The sequence below is a fragment of the Podarcis melisellensis genome (genome assembly GCF_964234715.1).
Source record: "Podarcis melisellensis genome assembly, chromosome: 15".
Taxonomy (NCBI): Eukaryota; Metazoa; Chordata; class Lepidosauria; order Squamata; family Lacertidae; genus Podarcis; species Podarcis melisellensis.
In genome coordinates, this window is record NC_138532.1 from 20,047,653 (window position 1) to 20,067,692 (window position 20,040).

Sequence of the window (20,040 nt, forward strand, 5' to 3'; positions counted from 1 at the left end):
TACAACCCGCCCTGGGACATTAGGGCAAAGTGGGAAATACATACATACATAATACATACACTGAGGGAAAAAGGTATTCTAATCTCAGGTCGTTACATACAGTGAAGATACCAGGTAGCCTGACATCTGGCTGGTTGATAGGGGATCAAATACTTATGTCACTCATTATAATGCACATCAATCTCTGACTTTTGTCTTCTGGGTTTCAGGGGTTTTTCCTGTTGTTATTCTGTCTCTCACAGCTACAATAAACCTACCATTAAAATTATGGACTGGTCACTTCTTCGTCAGAGGGCAAATGGGCAAATTTAGCAGGGGATCAAATACTTTCCCCCCTCACTGTACATAAAATGGGAGGCTGACTTAGGAACCCCAGAACAAGATTCCCAGGTACTGAATGACACTCTGAAGGTTTGGGAATGTTCGGTGGTGGTATCCCTAAAACTGCAAGCCATGTTTTCTTACATAAATTTCTGGACCATGACGATACCAGTTTTCATTCTGATATGTTAATGTGGAGTAGGTATGACATCTTTAAATATTCAAGGCAGGCTGGTTTAACTCAATATATCTGATCTGATGTTTTTACTCTGATTACGTTTATTCCTTTTTTTACTGTGTTACTGTATTTTAGTCTTAGAAATAACTTCAGGTCACTCAGTTGTGGGAAGCAATAAAAGTAATTAGCACTATGATTAATGGATACAATAAGCAGTTAAACTGGACAGTTTCATAGTCGCAATTAACGTCTTTTCAGATAACTATGCACCTAAGAAATATCCCTATTTCAATGAAGTCTTGGTGGCAGCGGGGCATGTTGCTTTACTAGTTCTTTTTTTTAAAAAAAGCGCTGTGCACAGTCCAACTACAGACCACTTGTAAAAGCAAAGCTGAGGACAGAAATTCTCTGCTCTGAATCTTGGCCAAAAGCAACATGTTCCGCTGTCAACAGGGATTCACACTGTAAAATAAGTTTTAAGTCCATAACAGCACAATCACAGTATTATTCAGACTCAATTCAATGTCTTATGAGACTGACATGCTTAGGATTTCTGACGGGGAAAGAAGTTGACCATTCTGACCCTGAGGGCGTTGTATAAAAACAGCATAACCATAGCAAACAAGTATTGGTTAAATTTCATTTGGAGTAATGGGGGAAACCACATAAATGGGACCTCATATATTCCTTGCCCATTTGCTTCATGTACACCCCTCTTATGGTTCCCTCATTTCTATGACCAAATAACCAAGCTATTGAATAATTATGGAATTTGCTACCACAAAATATAGTGCTGGCCACCAGCTTGGAGAGCTTTAAAAGGGAATTAAACAAATCACAGAGAAGCAGTCAAAGACTACCAGCCATGATAGCTATGTTCTCTACTTCCACTGTCAAGAGGCAACATGCCTTTGAATTAGTGTCCAAAATTAGCCAGGTGCATTTTGCACCTGGATATTGACCACTTGCAACCAAGTGAAGATGCCTGGGCACCTGTATGGCACCTGACATATGGCACCTGTATGGCTCCACCATCTGGAGGGGCATGCCTGGAGATCATTGGATCTTGACTGTTTTCAAACACTAATACCCCATCCTGTAGAATTCTATCAATTATATTTTATGTGCATGATCAGAATGAATTTCAGGAACCAAAATGCTTTTCTGTGCAGCCTGCACAGCAGCAGCGAACGACATTCTAGTTAAGTGTTGTAGCTTATCTTCACTTACCCCACCGCACTGCCGTGCTCACAGTTGTGAAGGATATTCTTACGTTATGAATGGTGTGTGTCATCATTAAGAAAAAGAGGTAGGAATAGGCCAATATATATGTGGACTGTCCCTAGATAATGTGACTTTTCTTCTTTCAGTTCTCAAAGTTCTTAAACTAGCTCAAGATTGTCATCTGAACCAGCCAGATGTTTAACTGATAATCAATCAATCACATCCAGTCCATCATTTGAAAAAGAAGACTTAACAGCCATCTTGCCCCAAAATGGCAAGTAGACTTTCTGTTTTGGAAACTGTAACCTTGGTTTAAGGAGCCATTTGGTGCCTAACTTATATATCTGAGTTTGTAACACTGCTTTGAATACCAGTTGCTGAGGATCATATGCAGGAGAATGCTATAATGCTCATGCCCTATTTGCAGGTTTCCCATTGGCATCTGTTTGGCAACTGTGAGAAAAGAATGCCTTTGGTCTGATTCCTATTTCTTATGTTTAGCAGAAGGTGTATTTAGAATACGGCAATTTGTAGGTTTCTTCTCCCAAGTGAAATAGCCAAACACTGATGGATAGATCTGATGATACATTACTGCAGAACAGACTCCTTATAATTATCAGATGACTGAAGGTTGGCAGCAAAGGAAGAGATTTAAATGATTTTTTAAAGTTTCAGGTAGAAGAGCTGGAGAGAAAGACATAGAGGTCAACTTAAGAAACAGAAGATGCTGTTTAAAAGACCCTTTGCAAATGTACAAAGATTATTGACTATACAAATGTCTAAGTGCCCAGTTGCAATGGCAAAAGCCAGAAAGCTAAGCAGCAGTTTTGAGTACTGTACTTAATACACGACATGAAGTAGGGCTGCATTTCAATGGTTATATATGGCAAATTTATTTTCTTTTAAATCATCCAATTAAATACATGGCAGAAAACAAGGAAGTCTTTTGCCTGCAAAAGGCAATTTCATTTTTATTTGCTGTCTTGTTATCAACACCAGTTTTCCTTTTTGGCTCTTACACAAAGTTTTAGTAGACACTTGACTGACCAACACCCAGGGCACTGACAAGCACAGCTCAACGATAAAGTCTTAGAGAAAATACAGACAGACTAAAACAGACTTTAAAAAAACCAAACTGCTGCAAGTTCAGCCTCGCTTAAAAGCCAAGCCACTAAACAAACAAGATGGCATCATCAGCCAGCCACCACCTCCTCTGTTCTCCAATCATTGGAGGTCTCACTACCACAAGCCAGTGAACTTTATTCTAGCTCCTCTTCTTGGCAACCAACGGGCTCCCTTTCTACCAAGCTAGGCCCTTCTTCACCCTTGACAACTTGAATCACCACCAAGTGCCTACAAATTATAATAGTGACAGTAAGTTAACAATGATTTTATCTCCTTACTGCTGCAGTGTCACTTTGCCCTTTTCTAAAAAGTCTAACGTAGATCAGCAAGCAAATAGTTCTAGACATGAAGCCAATTTTGAGTCACGATTTCTGGAATGAATTCTGATTCTATCCAGTTCCTGGATGATGTAACTACATTCTTGATCTGCGGGAGATACATAAAGAATAACTTATTCTTAAAAAGATGAACAGCTTTTTGTTAGTCACCTCCACTGCATCCAGTTCTTTGCCTAATGAAAAAATAAACCCTACCGACAGCTTTTTAATTTAAAAAATTACATCTGTGTGTAAAGAGAATTTGTGTGTGTGTGTGTGTGTGTGTGCGTGTGTGTGTGTGTAGAGGTGTATTTAATTTGGTATGATACAACTGCCAGCATATACAGCTTATTAAGCCATTCCTTGGATACGGTCTTGAAAGTGAGCTTTTTCATAGATTTTTAAAGGCGAGTTATAATAAAATTGACAGATAAGTATCATGATCCAAATAACAATTTCAGATATGCCAAAGGGCCTGCATGTGACATTTTTGATTGGGCTGCTGTTGTACAAAAGGTCTTATGTTTAAGTCTAAAGTCGTATTTTATGAGGAATCGGTTGCATGGTTATTAGTTTAGAATCTATCTGAAATTTTTTAAATCAAAAGGGTTCAAGTTCGTTACCTTAGTCAAGAGTATTTATTTCACTGGACTTCATAAAGATACCATTCCAACACCTCCATGACTGAAACATTGGGGGACAAAATGAAAACACAAAGGTATTATCTCCCTTCACACTGATTGCCTTGCCCCTTTCTACTTGTATACATGCAGCTGGCTAAGAACATTCACACGATGTTCAGCAATTACAGAAATACAATATTATTGGTAAATGTAAAGGTACCCCTGACCGTTAAGTCCAGCCTCAGACGACTCTGGGGTTGCGCACTCATCTCGCTCTATAGGCTGAGGGAGCTGGCGTTTGTCTGCAGACAGCTTTCGGGTCATGTGGCAAGCATGACTAAGCCGCTACGGAAATGTCGTTACTGGAGCAGTACCTATTTATCTACTTCCACTTGACGTGCTTTTGAACTGCTAGGTGGGCAGGAGCTGGGACCGAACAACAGGAGCTCACCCCATTACGGGGATTCGAACTGCAGATCTTCCGATCGGCAAGCCCTAGGCTCTGTGGTTTAGACCACAGTGCCATCCGCGCCCCTATATTATTGGTACTTAACCTCATTAAATATAATTGCCACTGTGTTACAGAAGAGATGAGGAACCACTGGCCCACAGAGACTCCAGACTTGGTCCAGAGTGTCCTCTCCTTGCCCCACCACCAAATGAACCCAACAGGAGGGCTTCTTGAAACCTATATTTGGTGTGAAAGACATTTGATGGGCTGCAGTCGGGGAGGGAAAGGTTGGTCTATGACTTTTACACTGAAAATGCACCCACATTACAATTAGACTTGGAGGGGGGGGACTTCCAACCATATTTGTGGTGGTGGGAAGTTGTACACCTAATGAATGGAAGTGTGGGTGAGGAAAAAAATTAATGAGGGGTGCAGGCTTTGTGGATGTGTGAGTTAGCCCTGCCCACTTTGGCAACACCACTTTGGGGTCCACCCCCATCGGCACGCTCCCCCTAGAAGGCTGGCTACAAGGGAATGCAGCCTTTGAGTGAAAAAAGTTCCGCACCCTTGAATTACAGGAAATCTCATTTACACTACACAGATATAATCTAACTACCACCAGTGTAGAAAGAGAAACTGATCAAAAATAAAAGAACATGGCTTTGTCCTCGCAAACTGGAATTTCCTCCCATGGGATTTTCTGCTAAGCACTGACGATACAGACTGCAAAGAAAGGACAGCAGGGACTTGCTCACATTTCACACTTCAGGGCACAGAAAGGAAGGAGTACTACACACCAGGCTACCTTCCTTGTAGTGAGCCAGAACCAATGAATTCTGCCTTCCATACTATGCCAGAGAAGCATGTGGTATATACTTAACACAAGTATGCACAGTAAGATTTGACCTTTAAAGAAGGAGTGGGGAATCTTGGGCCCTCTATACATTGTTGGATTCCAACTCCCATCTGCCCCAGCCAGCACTGCCAATGGTCAGGGATAGGATCTAGAGGGCCACACTGCCATATTGGAGGATATTAAAGGAGTACAATACCACAACACACAACATCCTCAAAACCAGCAAGGGACTTTACCCCATCCTGCTGTCAAGGTATGAAAGTTATAACTGAAATTGTCCCAATTTAGGCTACACAGAAACTGGTGTGAATGATATACAGTGGTAAATCTGGTTACAAACTTAATTCGTTCTGGAGGTCATTTCTGAAACTGAAATCGTTCTTAACCTGAGGTACCACTTTAGCTAATGGGGCCTCCCACTGCTGCCTTGTGATTTCTGTTCTCATCCTGAGATAAAGTTCTTAACCCAAGGTACTACTTCCGGGTTAGTGGAGTCTGTAACCCAAAGTGTTTGTAACCCAAGGTGTTTGTAACCTGAGGTACCACTGTAAATGGTTACATCTAACACAGAGAACATTATGACAATAGACTATAAATAAAATCGCCACATATCATTGTGCTTTCCCAGAAGAGCTCTCATTTATTTCCTTATTGTATTTTATCTCTGCTTCTTATATTTCTTGTATTTTATCTGTACTTGCAAAGAACTCAAGGCAGCATACATGGGTTTTCCAACAACCACCATTTTATCCCAACAATCCTGGGAGATAGGCTAGGCTGAGAGATGGCAAACTGGCCCAAGATTACCCAGTGACCTTCATGTCTGTGTGAGGACTTGAATTTGTGCCTCCCAGATCTTCATCCAACATTCTAGCAGCTATACACCACACTGGCTCCAGTAAACCAAAATTGCTACTCTGAAGTTGAAGCTACCCAGAACAGTCCATCTGCAGCAATTTTTAACTCACAATTATTCATTATTCAAACCATGGGCTTGGAAGCATTGTACTGTAACGCATGCCTGAGATACATGGCATATGAGGAAGTTTCATTTAGCTGTATCATCCATCATCTGCCATATTTTTGCCCAAACCAAATTGAAGTCTGGAAGGCACCCAAAGGGTTATCCTATCCCGCCACCACACACGAAGGTGGATTAAGTAGATTAAAGCCAGCTCAAAACAATGCTTCAACATCTTTCCCCTAAGAGCTTCCATAACTTTCTTGTACAACTAGTGCTCCATTTAAGCCTATACTGCTGCAATAAAAATCCAGCAAAATAATAAATACAGTATTCCTGAACATATGCAGTGCTTTTCTCTTACCACTAACAACAATCTGCCCTCATACATCTGGAATAAGGCAATGATGGGAAAGTGTTTCTAGGTCAGATAGGCAGAATTCACATAGAGACATAATCATCATTTCAGAAATTAAATAAGCACCTTAGAAATTAAATAAGCATGGTTTCAAATTCACCTAGTCTCTTCTAAGGCCACCACTGCCAGAACATTTGGTTTTCAGAGAGCTTGTTTTTGAGTTTAAATCAGTACTGAATAATGACCAGAGTTTTCTGAGTTTCAGTTGGTGATAACATATATCCTGACTCAAATGTGTGCTCACAACAGAACATCTATCTCACAGGTTTTTGTTTTATCAGGTTTTAAAGAACCCCACAAAAACTTGCAAACAGCAACAGAAAATAAACCATGGAGCAAAGAGACAGCCATCTTGTGACAGAGGTTGAGCAATCTTGTTCAGCACCAATCCTGAAAATTCACATGGACCATGTTTTCTACCATGATGTAAGTCATCAATGACAACAACTTACTTACTAGAACATGAACTCTGATTCTTTGGTGGAACTATTTCTGGCCCTCTGCTCCCTAGGAGGAGATCCTGTCACTAAGACATGGATAGGCTTCAATAACTAAGCTTGCTATACATGCAAGATCAAGTGTGGGGACTATACAACGATCTGCCTGCTCAATGCAGTTGTGGGTAGGTGTTCAGAGCAATAAGCTCCTGGCCCATAGGGAATGATTTTGTTCCCTTGATGCCAAGGTGGTTGCCCTGAAGAAGCTGAGAAAGCCAGAGGTTAGTAGCCAAGGCCTTCAGGGTTGTGATACCTGCACCCAATTCGCAAGGCGAAAGCTTCTCTGCTGTTACCGCGAATAATGGTCTCTGGGAGGAAGATGTCACTCTCAGGAAATAATCCCGGGGATTGGGGGATAGTCTAAGCAGCTATCCTCTCACACCGATGATAACCTTCTTGCTAGTGGGTGATTTGAACATTAGGGACATAATTTGATAAGCAATGGGGGTCAATGCATAGTGACTTGCCTGGTTGGTGTGAAGGCTGCATATGTTATGAGTTGTTTTGATGGCCTGTTAGACAGTGTTGGGGAGGAGTCAGTGCTTATGGTGCCTCTTGGCACCAGTGATGTGGTGAACTGTAATCATGCTGTCCTAGTGTTTAGAAAAACAAATCTAGGTTACTAGATAGGAGGATGAAAGCCAAGAGCTTCAAGGCAGCTTTCTCAGAAGAGCTAACTGTTCCATGCAGAGAGCAAGATAGACAGCGGTGTAATCTCAATTCATGGGTGGGATGGTGGTGTTATTGATTTGTTAGGTGCTGGCTTGTACAAAATGGATGGACTCCACTTGAACCAGGATGGAACCAGACTGTTGGTGCTTTGAATTGAAAAGGTGGCAGAGCATCTTTTAAACTGATTGGAAAGCCAACAGCAGCTGAGGAGCATCCAGTTCAGAACAAATTATCCTCCAGGGATGAAGGTGAAAATGTTCATGATTGCTCAAAGGAGAGAGAAGAGCTAAGCATTTCAAGTGCAAGGGTACATGATAGCAATTCAAAGATCCCAAAGGACCATAGGGTAAACACAATGCCCAAGCCAAGATTGGCCAGCTGAAGTACTTGGTACTAAGAAAGAGGAGAGATATAGGGGGAATTAATGGAAATTTGGTGACATAAGAAAGAATAGTGGGACACAGTTATCTCTGGATACAAACTCTACAGAAAGAACAGGGAAGGGGCACACTGGGGGTGGTGTCATTGTACATCAGAGAAAATATCGTCAAAGTATAAACTGCAAAAGGGGCAGACTCTGCAGAATCACTGTGTATGGTGATACTGGGACCCAACAATAATTAAGTACTGGGAATGTACAATTGCCTCCCTGACTAAAATGCAGAATAAAATCAATGAAGTATCCAAAGGAAAGGTAACAAAAAGCTATTGATTCCCCAGAGATGTCAACAGGTTCTTTATCCCAATATACCAGTTCCTGAACTCTGCTCCTGGACCAAAATTATGTATCATTATTCAAAAAAGCCTTGGGGTACTGTTGGAAGCAGGTAGGGGAAAGAAGAGGACCTCTTTTTACACCACTGTTCTCCCAGCACCTCCAGAAACTTATTCCACCAAAAGTTCTGGGAGCCAGGGGCCAATGATAACATCTGTGCAGGAAACCAGAAGCCCTTGCCCTCTTTGGACACTAACATAGTGTTAGTCAGGCCTGGTGCTTGGGAACAACCTTCTAAGGTATGGGGCTATTTTCTTCCCTATGGAAACCCTTCCTCATCTCCAGCAGGTTCCTCCACAGGTTCGGAAAGTCAGGAGCTGCTGAAAGAACAGGACAAATGAAATTGTTGCCCTATTTTCTTATGTAAACTGCTCTGAATTTGTTGTTGTTGAAAAGTGGTTGATTCAAATATTTATATGCAATACATATTCAGGACAATTTATTTTCAAAGCTACCACTTTCACTTATGGATGTTAAGTTGCCATCTTGAGAATAGCCCCGTCTCTAAAAGCTCCGCAGCATTTCCCTGACAAGCTGCATGGCTAGTTTCTGGACTGCGACCAGACAATCCTGCCACTACACAGTGTCTTACAAATTTATCAAAAGCACAGGTCAGTTTGTACAAATGGGGAACTTCTATTTGTTCAGTGGCAAGGCTAAATGATAAGAACACCATATAAGAAGAATAATAGGACAAGAAAGACAAGAAAAAGACAAGAAAACCAGTTTTCGGATTGGAAATATACTAATATTTTAACAACTTTCAACTGCCAAGAGTCAACACTATTGTGAAATGACAAACTGGCCTACAACACATTTTATTTGCTAACCTACTGAACAAGAGATGGCGTAATGCTCATGAATTAGTTTTATATGAAAACCTCCTTTAAAAGAGAAGTGAGTGCAGTAAAAAGTTGATCTAAAGCTGCTATTTTTAGAATGAAAACAATCCTCCCACAACTCACAGTATTTAGCTGCTGGAATAAACTATCAAGCTATTTTTAAGTGAAAAGACTTACCAAATATTTCTCCATTTTTGGCATATTCTGTCACAAGGTACAACATGCTTTTGGTCTCCATTACCTATTGATGGAAAAATCACACATTAGTTTAATAGGCAAAAAGAATTCTAAAAACAAAATCCTAGAAATTTCTCAATCACACCCCTGCCTCCCAAAACACATCACAGGTGGCCTTTAAAAGCCTAATATTCTCATGCTACAAATATTCTAATTTAAAAGTATGATTAAGCAGCTCCTTAAATTAGTGCCTAGACAGTGTCTTTGTTTCTTGGCCATGAAGTTCGTTAAGAGGATGTTGAGATTTCCCAGGACCAATTTTAAGACTTAGTCTAAAGGCAGTAGGACTTCAGCCAATACACCCAAGCAATTGCTTTGCTCAACTCCTAAATTACCAGGATACTAGATAGCATCTGGGGTCTTAGCATTGGTGTTCATGATGCTCTAAGGTAACTAACAGATACTGTGGGAGGGAAAAAGAGAAAAAAACAGCCACAATGCAATGTGTTCTTAATCTTGGAGACAGGGTCTCAAGAGTTTGATGAATCATGAGAGTCCACTTATACAATATCAGAATCATTGTTATTCCGGCCTTCTCTCTGGGAAGGTCAAGTTGAGTACATACTGTTACAAAACAGCAACATGAATGTAAATCAAAAGCTATAGCTAACAAATGGGACCTTATTAACAATGTACAGTAGTGTATACCCATCCCCTGGTAATGGGAATGCTCCTGTCTGACAGCCATGTTCTCCTACTTGGTATTATATGACAGTCAATGTGGTACTCCACCAGATGCTAATGGACAATTCCCATCGGCCCCATCCAGTATGGCCAATGGTGAGAGATAATGGGAGTTGTCATTCAACAGCATTTGGAGGACACCTCATTGGCTACCCTTGCTACATGAGTATGATGTGAATGCACATGAGATCGCTGCACTGCTGAAGCTAAGCAGGTGTGCAAGGCAGGTCTGGGTCAAATCAGCACCTGGATGGGCGGCCACCTGGAAACCACACATACACCATCTTGGGTTCCATGACAAAGGACATTAATATAAGAAAGCAAAAACAAATAAATGATTGGAAGTTCAAATGGTGCATTCTACTCTTCATTCATTCATTCATTCACACACGGCATGCTAAGTCTCCTTGTGCATTTTTTCCTACTTAAGTTTATTTATTTTTATTTTATTTTATTTATTTTTGTTAATTAAAAAAAAGGAACCAAATATCTTTACATGCATATCCAAGGTATGTTGGCCCCTAATTATCCTCTCATTACATTGTCATCTTTTTCCTGGACACTTTCTTTTAAACCTTGCTTTGTCACTGGTTGTTGTGAGCAACAAGACAAAACACAAAGTGAGCCTCAAAGTTCTCACCAAATAGGTTACCTGGCTGGTAACTTTTTTAACAGCTCATAGAATGAGATTGCAGATCTGAACTGCTGATCAGGATTTTTTAGTCTTGAAACTAAGATTCCTTTTTAAATTGGTTATTTTACAATACATATTCCTAGGCATCCACATAAACCTAAGCAAAAAGCTAGTCTACTAGCTCTGATGCTACAATAGATTTTAGCTTTTTGTATTTTCAGTTAATACATCCTCTCTACTCTTTTATGAAGCTTCTTTTACCAGGGGCCTTAACTGAATACAAAAAAATGTGATGTTGGCACCTAGGAACGCAAACTATTTTTCAGCTCTGTGCAGGGCTAATGCTGTGGAATTGTATCATCTCCTGAGAATTTCAAATACTTTTTCCAAATCTGGCCTCTGCCTCTGCTCAATCTAATACAGACTGCAAACCATCATGACAGAGAGTGCACTGCTGGCACTAAATGAATGTTAAGTTCATTTAATGTTAAAATATCCAATGGGCTTACCAATAAAAGTCAAGATAGAAATGCTTTTAATAATTGTAATAAATTGTATTAGTGAATTACCAGAAGTCATAACATTATTTTGTACCACCATCAACAAAACATGACCAGAATTTAATCTGGATTCCGTAATCAAGTTTCATGTCCTGCCCAAAGTGAACACTTTTGGTATCAGAATTCAGGTGGCAACCTTTTCTATTGCCAAGGTAACTGTGCAGCCACCCTCTGGTAAGGGTGACAAGCAATCAGTCACTCCCCCAAATCTGTAGCTGTAGAGGTGGGCAGGGATCACCCTAATGCTTAAGCAGCTATCTCTGCCCTCTCCCTAGTACCAAGACTGGGAGGGTTTGGTTGCTGGAGGAGAGATACTTCAGAGAAGTCAAGGCAGCAAGCTCCCCACCCTTCTTGCAAGAAGGTTTCTTGGCTGCTTGGAGGCAAGGTTATACCTGAAAGCTCCCCAGTGGCCTTTCTCAGGAGAAAAGTGATGTGGTGTGGTGCCCAAGCTGCTAAGCTTCCCCACTAACTTAGTTCCTGCTGGTCTCTCTTGCAGGTTTTCTTGGGCAGTGCTAGGAGATGCACCAGGTGCCTCCGTCCAACAGAGGGGCAGGTCAGTATGTTTTCTGCCTTCCTTTCCTGCAGAAAAGGCTAATGGTGGCTACCTTGGAGGGGAATGATTCACAGGCAAATAGAAACAAAAATTGAACCCAAAGCGGTAGGATCCATCTGCTATGGTGTCCAAAGCAAATGGAAAAGGTCACATTAACCTTGCCATTAACCTAGCCTACTCTCCCTTCCCTCTTTTAAATATGAAATCATTATATAAGCATATAATAGGAATGAGTGTGATACCCTCTCATTATTGCTCAATGTGAGATTAGTCACCATACATTTCTTGTTTACATGCACATTTGGCTCCTAGCTGACCTGTGAGCGTCTACCTGCAATCCCAACATGCATGGGAGTTTTAAAAAGAGGTTGCTTATTAATAAAAACTGTGAATTCCTGAAAAGTGGTATTCTTTAGGGGTGGGGAAGTATGAGTGGTGGTAACTAGCCACTTTTACATCAAGATTGCAGACCACAAGACAGTTAGTATATTCTTTTGACTACTGGAACAACTCTCCTTTCTGCACCCCAGGTTAATTTAAAAAAAAACCCCAAAGTAACACGTTTGTTTCATACTATTAGAATTGTATCCCTTGATTTATAGGTTGCTGTCAAGATTAAGACTTGATTTAATAAAGCTGAACCACTAGACTATTTCTAATGTTAAAATTAAAACTAACAAGACAGACCTCATTAAATCAAATCTTCCCTCTTAAACAGCAGGAAGGTTCCTATTTTGCTTGAGGCATCAACACTTAATGGGAACAATCCATTAATGTCACTGGGACACAGAGCATACAAGATGGCTCAGAACTAAAACCCCTTTTTAAATTTACATTGGATATAATCTACTGGCATTTTATTCCACGCAGATGTGTTCTGGAATAAGTTCTGTACAATTCATTAGGCATAGTTCGGGAAGCATTCTTGAACTGTATCCTTTATCCACATATTCAGCATCTATATTTGATTACGCGTTTACTGTATGGCAGGGTCAGCCAACAAGATGCCCTCCAAATATCATTGGACTCCATAAGTCTCAGCCAGCATGGCTAATGGCTAGTGGTGATGGGAGTTTAAGACCAACAACATCTGGCACTACATTGGCTACCCCTGCTCTATTATGATGTTCAGCTCATGTAAGGCACCAAATGCAAAATAGAAGGGCAAAACCTGAATGCCCACTCTCAGCTTCAGTTTAATATTTTTTTTCGCATTTCAAACAGCTACCTACTCAAAATAAAAGCTAAGTTCACCAAACAAACAACACTGCTTTAACTTTGATATAGAGATGAATGCTTGTTCACATAATAATTTGGACCGATTCCTGCATGTGCCCTGCCATCAGACATGTGAGGTTTAATGGAGGGCATGTGGCCTTTGAAAAGCTTTGATGGAGACTTAATTTATGCTTAACTTGTGCTTACGATGAAAATCTTGCCTGTGACACTGGATTGGGTGTGTGTGTGTTTGGGTGTGTGTGCAAAGAAGAACAAACAGTTTAGGTCATGTAAACATTTTAAGCAAATTTAATGGCTCCCCATAAGGAAGCTGAGAACTAGGGAAGCCTACAAAATAGTTCTCAGAACCTTGACAAACAACACTTCCTGGAAACTTTGGGGGAAGCAATGACATTAAAAAACAAATCTATACTAGTCACATCTGTAGCATAAATGGGCCCTTGGGTTCAGATTTAAGCATTAGAAACCCAAACACTCTAGCAGCATCAGGCTAACACATTAAAACAAAGCGATGGAGTCATGCCTGAAAGAATGATTTCCCACCTTCACACAATCAAGGTTTAGAGCAAATCAAGTGCCATAATGGGGAAAAGAAAATCAGGTTAAACCAAGCAGATTTCTAAAAAAAAGTTCTCCACTTAAAACACACATTAGCAAAATCCACATCCAAAGCTTTAGCTCAGTTTTAGACAGTTCTCTTTTCCACTCTAGGAAATTTATTTTGTAGATTGTACTACTGTATTGAATTCTCATTGGCTGTGATCACACATCACATTAAATACAGTGGTACCTCAGGATGTGAACGGGATCCGTTCCGGAGCCCCGTTCACATCCCAAAGCGAATGTAACCTGTGTCCATGCGTCTCTGCGTGCCACGTTTCGGCGCTTCTGCGCATGACGTCATTTTGATGGTCTGTGCATGTGCGCACAGCAAAACCCGGAATTAACGCGCTCCGTTACTTCCGGGTCGCCGCGGAGCGCAACCCAAATTTGCCTAACCCGAAGCGTATTCATCCCAAGGTATGACTGTAAAAGCAGATGCAAGCAAGCAGTGGGTTTGTACACGCTGCTCAAAATTCCTGCTTCACTCTTCCCCTACTCCTGGATAAACCTTGGCTTACAGCTTGCAGTTTGTTTGGAGAGAAACAAACCACAAGCCTGGGTTAGGTGACACAACAAGCCATAGCTTGTGGTCTGTTGCTCCCCATGAGGCATGGCCAGGAATAGGAATAGTGTGAAGAGGGCACTTTTAAGCAGTGTGCAGAAGCATGCTACTTATTCTCAGTAAATATAACTATGGTTTGACATAGGCATAGGCAACTATTTTCTGCCAGATCACATTGCGGCCAACCCTCCATGGGCCACGTCTGATGAATGGGTGAGGTCACCCTTTTGACATCATCAGGTGACTCTGACCCCCAGGCAAAAACAGGGTGGCTTCCCTTTGGCACCAAAGTTAAGCAGCACTGACTGCAAGCTGAGCTCGGAAAGGAACAATCAGTAACTGTAGGGTACATTCTTAATTGTTCCTTTGCAAGTACAGCTTGCATTCACACTGTTTCACTTTGGCTAGACATCAGATTCACTTGGACCTCCTGATTGCGATGGGCAAACCTGGCCATTGTCACAGAAGCATTCAGGTCAAATTGTATATTTCATAACAAACAGGATGCTATAAAAGATGAAATAATTCTGACCCATATGGACCTGGCCTTATGGTGGCTATGAGAGAGGCAATATCATCAAGTGACTGAACTTCCACACTAAGCAGATTCCCTGCACTCTAACCTAAAACCTACTGGGTGTCTGTTCCTGTCAACGAGGGTCTTGGGCTGACTGGGGAATCTGTCAGATGTTTAGCTTTCCTTGTCTGTGGCTGTTCAATTTAATGGGAGTTCAGTCCCCGTGAATTGATGAATTATTCAAAACCATTCTGATGTCATTTGTTCACAAACAACCAAGTAAAAACCTCCCCTGATATATACCGATTTTTAATTATTTCCAGATTTATAAACCTGCCAGATTTATAAAACTGCCACATAAAAACTCCAACCAACAGCAACCAGAAAAAAACTTACAATACAGGACTTCATGGGACACAGGGCTTAATTCTCACAAACTCAAACCCTTAACATGAAGATTTGGCAGGGAATACAGCTACGTACCTGATAAAGCTTGATAATGTGTGGGTGGTCCAACATTTTCATTATCTGCACTTCACGATAAATTTTCTCCAGGTTCACCGAATCTAGCTGGGATTTGTCAATGATTTTTATTGCCACCTAGAACCAATTACAAGAAGAATTTTTAAAGTCGGCTTTGCCAAACCAGGTCAAAAAGGTAGCATATAGGTTATGAGCCAATTTTTTCTTTATTTTTTCTAAGAGAACTACAGTGTTATACTCACAAAACAAAGTATTTTGGAGGGAATTTGAAAATACACATAACATGTTAGCACACAGGTGCTCAACACTTCCTTTGTAACAGAAAGAACAAGTTCAGACACTTGGCCAGAACTTTAGTAAAACATGATTACATTTTATTATACACAGGGGAGTCTACTTTCACATTTTATGCTAAAGAGGAACAAGGTGTTTCAAAACAAACAGGACCCCAATAGGAAAGTCCTGAGGGCCAGCATGCCATGGAAATGAAGATCTCTATAGCATTTTCCCTGTGCCATTCCATTCTATCTGTTGCTTTCTAGTAATAGATATGAACAGAATTTTGCACTTTGTCTTGATGTTGTCTGAACCAACTTTGCAAAAACTCATAATCTTAAAGCAACTTCAAACCATGGTTTCATCATCCTGGCTTGTTCCAAAGCAGATATCTATTGTGGCCCAGTTCAGACAAACCAGGAAACTGTAGTTAAGAAAGGCTGTAGCAAAAGGCAAAAAGACTTGCACACATTTTGGCTGAAGGCAATATATGATCATTCACAAGTGAATAATAGATATTGCAACTCATTCTGCAACCTCAAGGCCGCTTTGAATTAGTGATCCTTTAGTAACAGTCCACAGGCTAAATAAGAAATCATTACTTATTGGGGGATGTTGCAGGTTTGGGGGGGGGGGGACCGCAATCAACAAACCAAAAGCTACTTGGCACATGCAAGTTTTCCTAAAGTAGCTTTCTGCATCCCAGCCAATTGCTTAGAAGCTTGTTCCCACTAGTAATAGACAACTTGATTTTTTAAAAAAACTCATGTGCCTACTATATTAATAAGAACCCCCATGTACTAACCCCCCCATAGAAGTTGTTGAATACAAAAATACAATTTAAGCAGAAATTTGCATAGCATTTCATATTTAGTACAAAAACAAAATCAACGTAGTTTGAATTATTGCATACACTTTATTTTACCTGTGATTAATGTCTCATACATAAAGCAATTTATAATCACACTGTTAGGACTTGAGAATAAGCTCTCCTTAGGGAAACTCACCCCACTTAAATACAGCTCAGCTTATCTACAGTGTGGGCAGGTTGTTGTTTTTGGTTATTATTGCACATATTTTTGAGTTTTTCTATTGTAAACTGCCCTGTGATCTTTGGATGAAGGGAAGTATAGAAATTTAACTAATAATGATGATGATGAAAAAATACACTCTAGTTTTGGGCTTGAAAACCCCCAGTTCTCAGGCAATGGTGTGGAAGGAGTTATAAAGAAATGCAGTAATGAGTTCACAGATACATTTCAAATGCAAATGAAAATGAATGTGTGAACGTGCAACTGAAAATACTACATGGATCAGTGGACAATCTTGCTTCAGTGCCTGAGCTGAATGACCTCTGAAAAACTGTAGCAATGGTTACCCACATCATATACAAGCATGGCACAAAATCTTTGTGACATGGAATTGGTTTGATATGGAAAGCATGGAGACTACAAAATTGGACAAAGATGTATTCTCAGCAGCCCCTTCAACAGCAGAAATCCTTCTTCTGGCAGGATTCACCCAAGCGCCAGGATCTTTCAGAATCACTGTCATTTGTTATGATGTTTAAATATTAAGAACCTACTGGGTTGTGGGGTGTGTGTTAATTTGTATTTTGTGTTTCTACTTTTTCCATTTATTCCTATATGTTTTTTCCATTATATGCCCCAAACATTTGAGATGGTGCAGGGCAGAAGACTGAAGAAAAAGGAATGATTCTTGATTGCTTGAATGTTCTGTGTTTGTATTAAGTTGTTTCTTCTCCAGTGGACATCTATTTTATTGCTGTGTGGCCCTTGCTATTATGATATACCATATCATCTGGATTGATCTCAAACTGCTATATTAAATAATACATTTTGTTTTAAGGAGCAAGCAGGATCCTGATTCAGTGCAGGACTTGATCTAGAAATGGATCTTCAGGTTTCTTACAAATCTACTATGAAATTTTCTTGATCCAAGATCTCCATGAGAACCGATCCAGCATGGAGAGATCAACTTCCCTTTAGCAGTATAATCACAGCAAATTTAGTTGCATACCCACAGCAAATTAAGAAGACTTCACTCACTGAATTTAGACAACTATCTGGTCGTATATAGAGACCTATATCCTCCGATATATATGTGAAGTGCTACAACTACTAATAAATGACTTAAGTGACCATGTAACCAGAGCTTAAAGCTCCAATCCTGCAAGAAGCTGCTTAAAGCTTCTATTTTCTTTGTTTAAGACCAAACAGGCATTCAGGAAAAGTGAATGTCAACACTCTTTTGAAGAGGAATTAAACCCACACTTCCTTTGTTTACCCAATAGATAACTAACCTGTGAAAATGTCACAAAGTATCATTAAGATTAGCAATGCTTTTAAAGAAGGGTGAACGACTGATGAATCATTGAAACATAAAAACTTACTAGAAACAGAAGCTAGTAGAATTTTTATCCTTCCTAGACACCTCAGCTGCCATGCAAGTGTATAAAAGTACATTAAGCTACATAGTCCTATTAAAAACAATATGGAGTCAGATATTGTCAATAGTCAGGCAAGGCAGTGACCGTCTCTGGGATCTCAAGTAGAGATCTTTTCCAGTCCTGCTCCTATTGTGCTACTAAAGAACATTTTGGTTAAACTAAAATCTGGGGGCATCCTCATCTCTTACCCATACACCACTCTCCTTTTTGCTCACTCATTCAGAAAGCAGAAATTCGTCTTATCCCACCCCAGCCATGCTAAGACACTGCAAGAGATTTTGAGATTGCAGGTGCATCTGTCTTGCAAGTCAAGGGTATTCATTGATAATCATGACAGCTCACCCTCTTCATCATGCATAAAACCATGCAGCAGCATTGACTTCAAAGTGGTTACAAGCCAAGGAGGGACTCAGAAGGCAAACACAACCATTTCTTATTGTAACTTTGGAAGCAGCTCCTGGCCACAAGGAAAACAAATCCTGATTGAGCAAAAAGCTTAATTATTTATTAATGTTTGGCACAACAGTTTCTTCTGCTACAGCCCAGTATTTCCTGAAGTGGGAAAAGGATATGTCTATGTTTTCTATAATGTTTAAGAATCAAACTCAAAGAAGATGTGGTGTCTTCAGAACATTTCTCCAAGAGCCCATCTAGCTTGAAACAGTACAAAATAACTAGCTGATGGCAGAAACTTCAAATCAGGTTAACTCCCAAAGATGTGACCACAAGTTTAGGCCACAATTTAGAAAGCTGATTAAGTACAAAGGAGAAGTTCAGGTTGGGGGGGGGGCACTACAAAACTGAAATTCGGTTTAAAAAGTGGTTGGGCAGCTCAGCAAGGATCAAAATTGCTGAAAAAGAACATATGGTGACTTGGCAATCATAGCTGATCTGTCCAAATGTATTTGAGTTGTATTTCAATTGTTCTTTATTTCAATTTAATAAAAAGGAAGATCTTTTCCTTGCATTTATTTGTGGCCAAGAGCACAATGAAACTCCAGGAAGAACCTCCAGAATAGAGACCACATTTTCAAAAGTGTGGAAATACTTGCAATTTTCCTGTAAACTTGGTTCCAGATTCACAGTGCTAATCCATCTTGTTGCTACTCCCCCATTCTCTCCATGCTATGGATATCTGCTAGCAATATAACCTTTCCAAACAATGATGAAATAAATTATTTCATTTGAAGGTCTGGAAGCTATACAGTTCCAAGAAATTTAGTTTTCAGTAAGTCAACCAAGTTACTTCCCTAACTTCCACTTATTTCCTCTAATTATGAAACATGAGAAGGGAGCGGAAAACTGCATACATTCTGTTGTAGTTCTAGTCTTCACTGTCAAATCCTTTTTACAGAACACTTTGTCACCAACACTTATAGCTGTGGATTGTTAATGCTACATTTCAAAAGTTCATAGTGTTTTGGTCCACTTCTGATTTCTTTTGAGAATGATTTTCAGATATCCTTGAATATAAGAATTTTTCAGCCTTAATAAAGCAGCAAAAGTTAGGAAGCAAAACTTATGCCAGTTATGAGAAACACAGTACCAGATGCTTGAACCATAGCAGTCTAGTCCAGTGTTTCCCAACCTTGGGCCTCCAGGTGTTTTTGGACTACAACTCCCATCATCCCTAGCTAGCAAGACCAGTGGTCAGGGATGATGGGAATTGTAGTTCAAAAACAGCTGGAGTCCCAAGGTTGGGAAACACAGTCCATCCAATCTAAATACAATTCACTACTGTTAATACTTCTTTTGAATATGCATTCTAAATCTTTGCTCACAGAAGTGTATCAACATGATTATCATAGGGGTTTTGCCCAAATCTATTTCTTTCTCTTGTTTTAAGTTCCTCTCCCTTGCAGAGGCAAACCAAAGCATATTGCTTCTGAATCTTTGCAGCCCTAATTGCCACACACCTCTGTGACATAACCAAAATGGGCCTCTTTCTAGAGATGCTGTGAC

The 20,040-nt window shown here is 40.2% G+C and overlaps 1 protein-coding gene across 2 annotated transcripts in view; it reads right to left on the reverse strand.

The window, feature by feature from the left end:
- Positions 1-20,040, reverse strand: part of SIK2 (salt inducible kinase 2) — a 78,488-nt gene that overhangs the window by 52,192 nt on the left and 6,256 nt on the right. For both annotated transcript variants that reach the window (XM_081889784.1, XM_081889783.1), the window contains exons 2-3: positions 15,333-15,449; positions 9,438-9,501 (exon numbers count right to left, since the gene is read on the reverse strand). In XM_081889784.1, the coding sequence (XP_081745910.1) occupies positions 9,438-9,501; positions 15,333-15,449 (181 nt within the window). The remainder of the gene's footprint in view (positions 1-9,437; positions 9,502-15,332; positions 15,450-20,040) is intronic.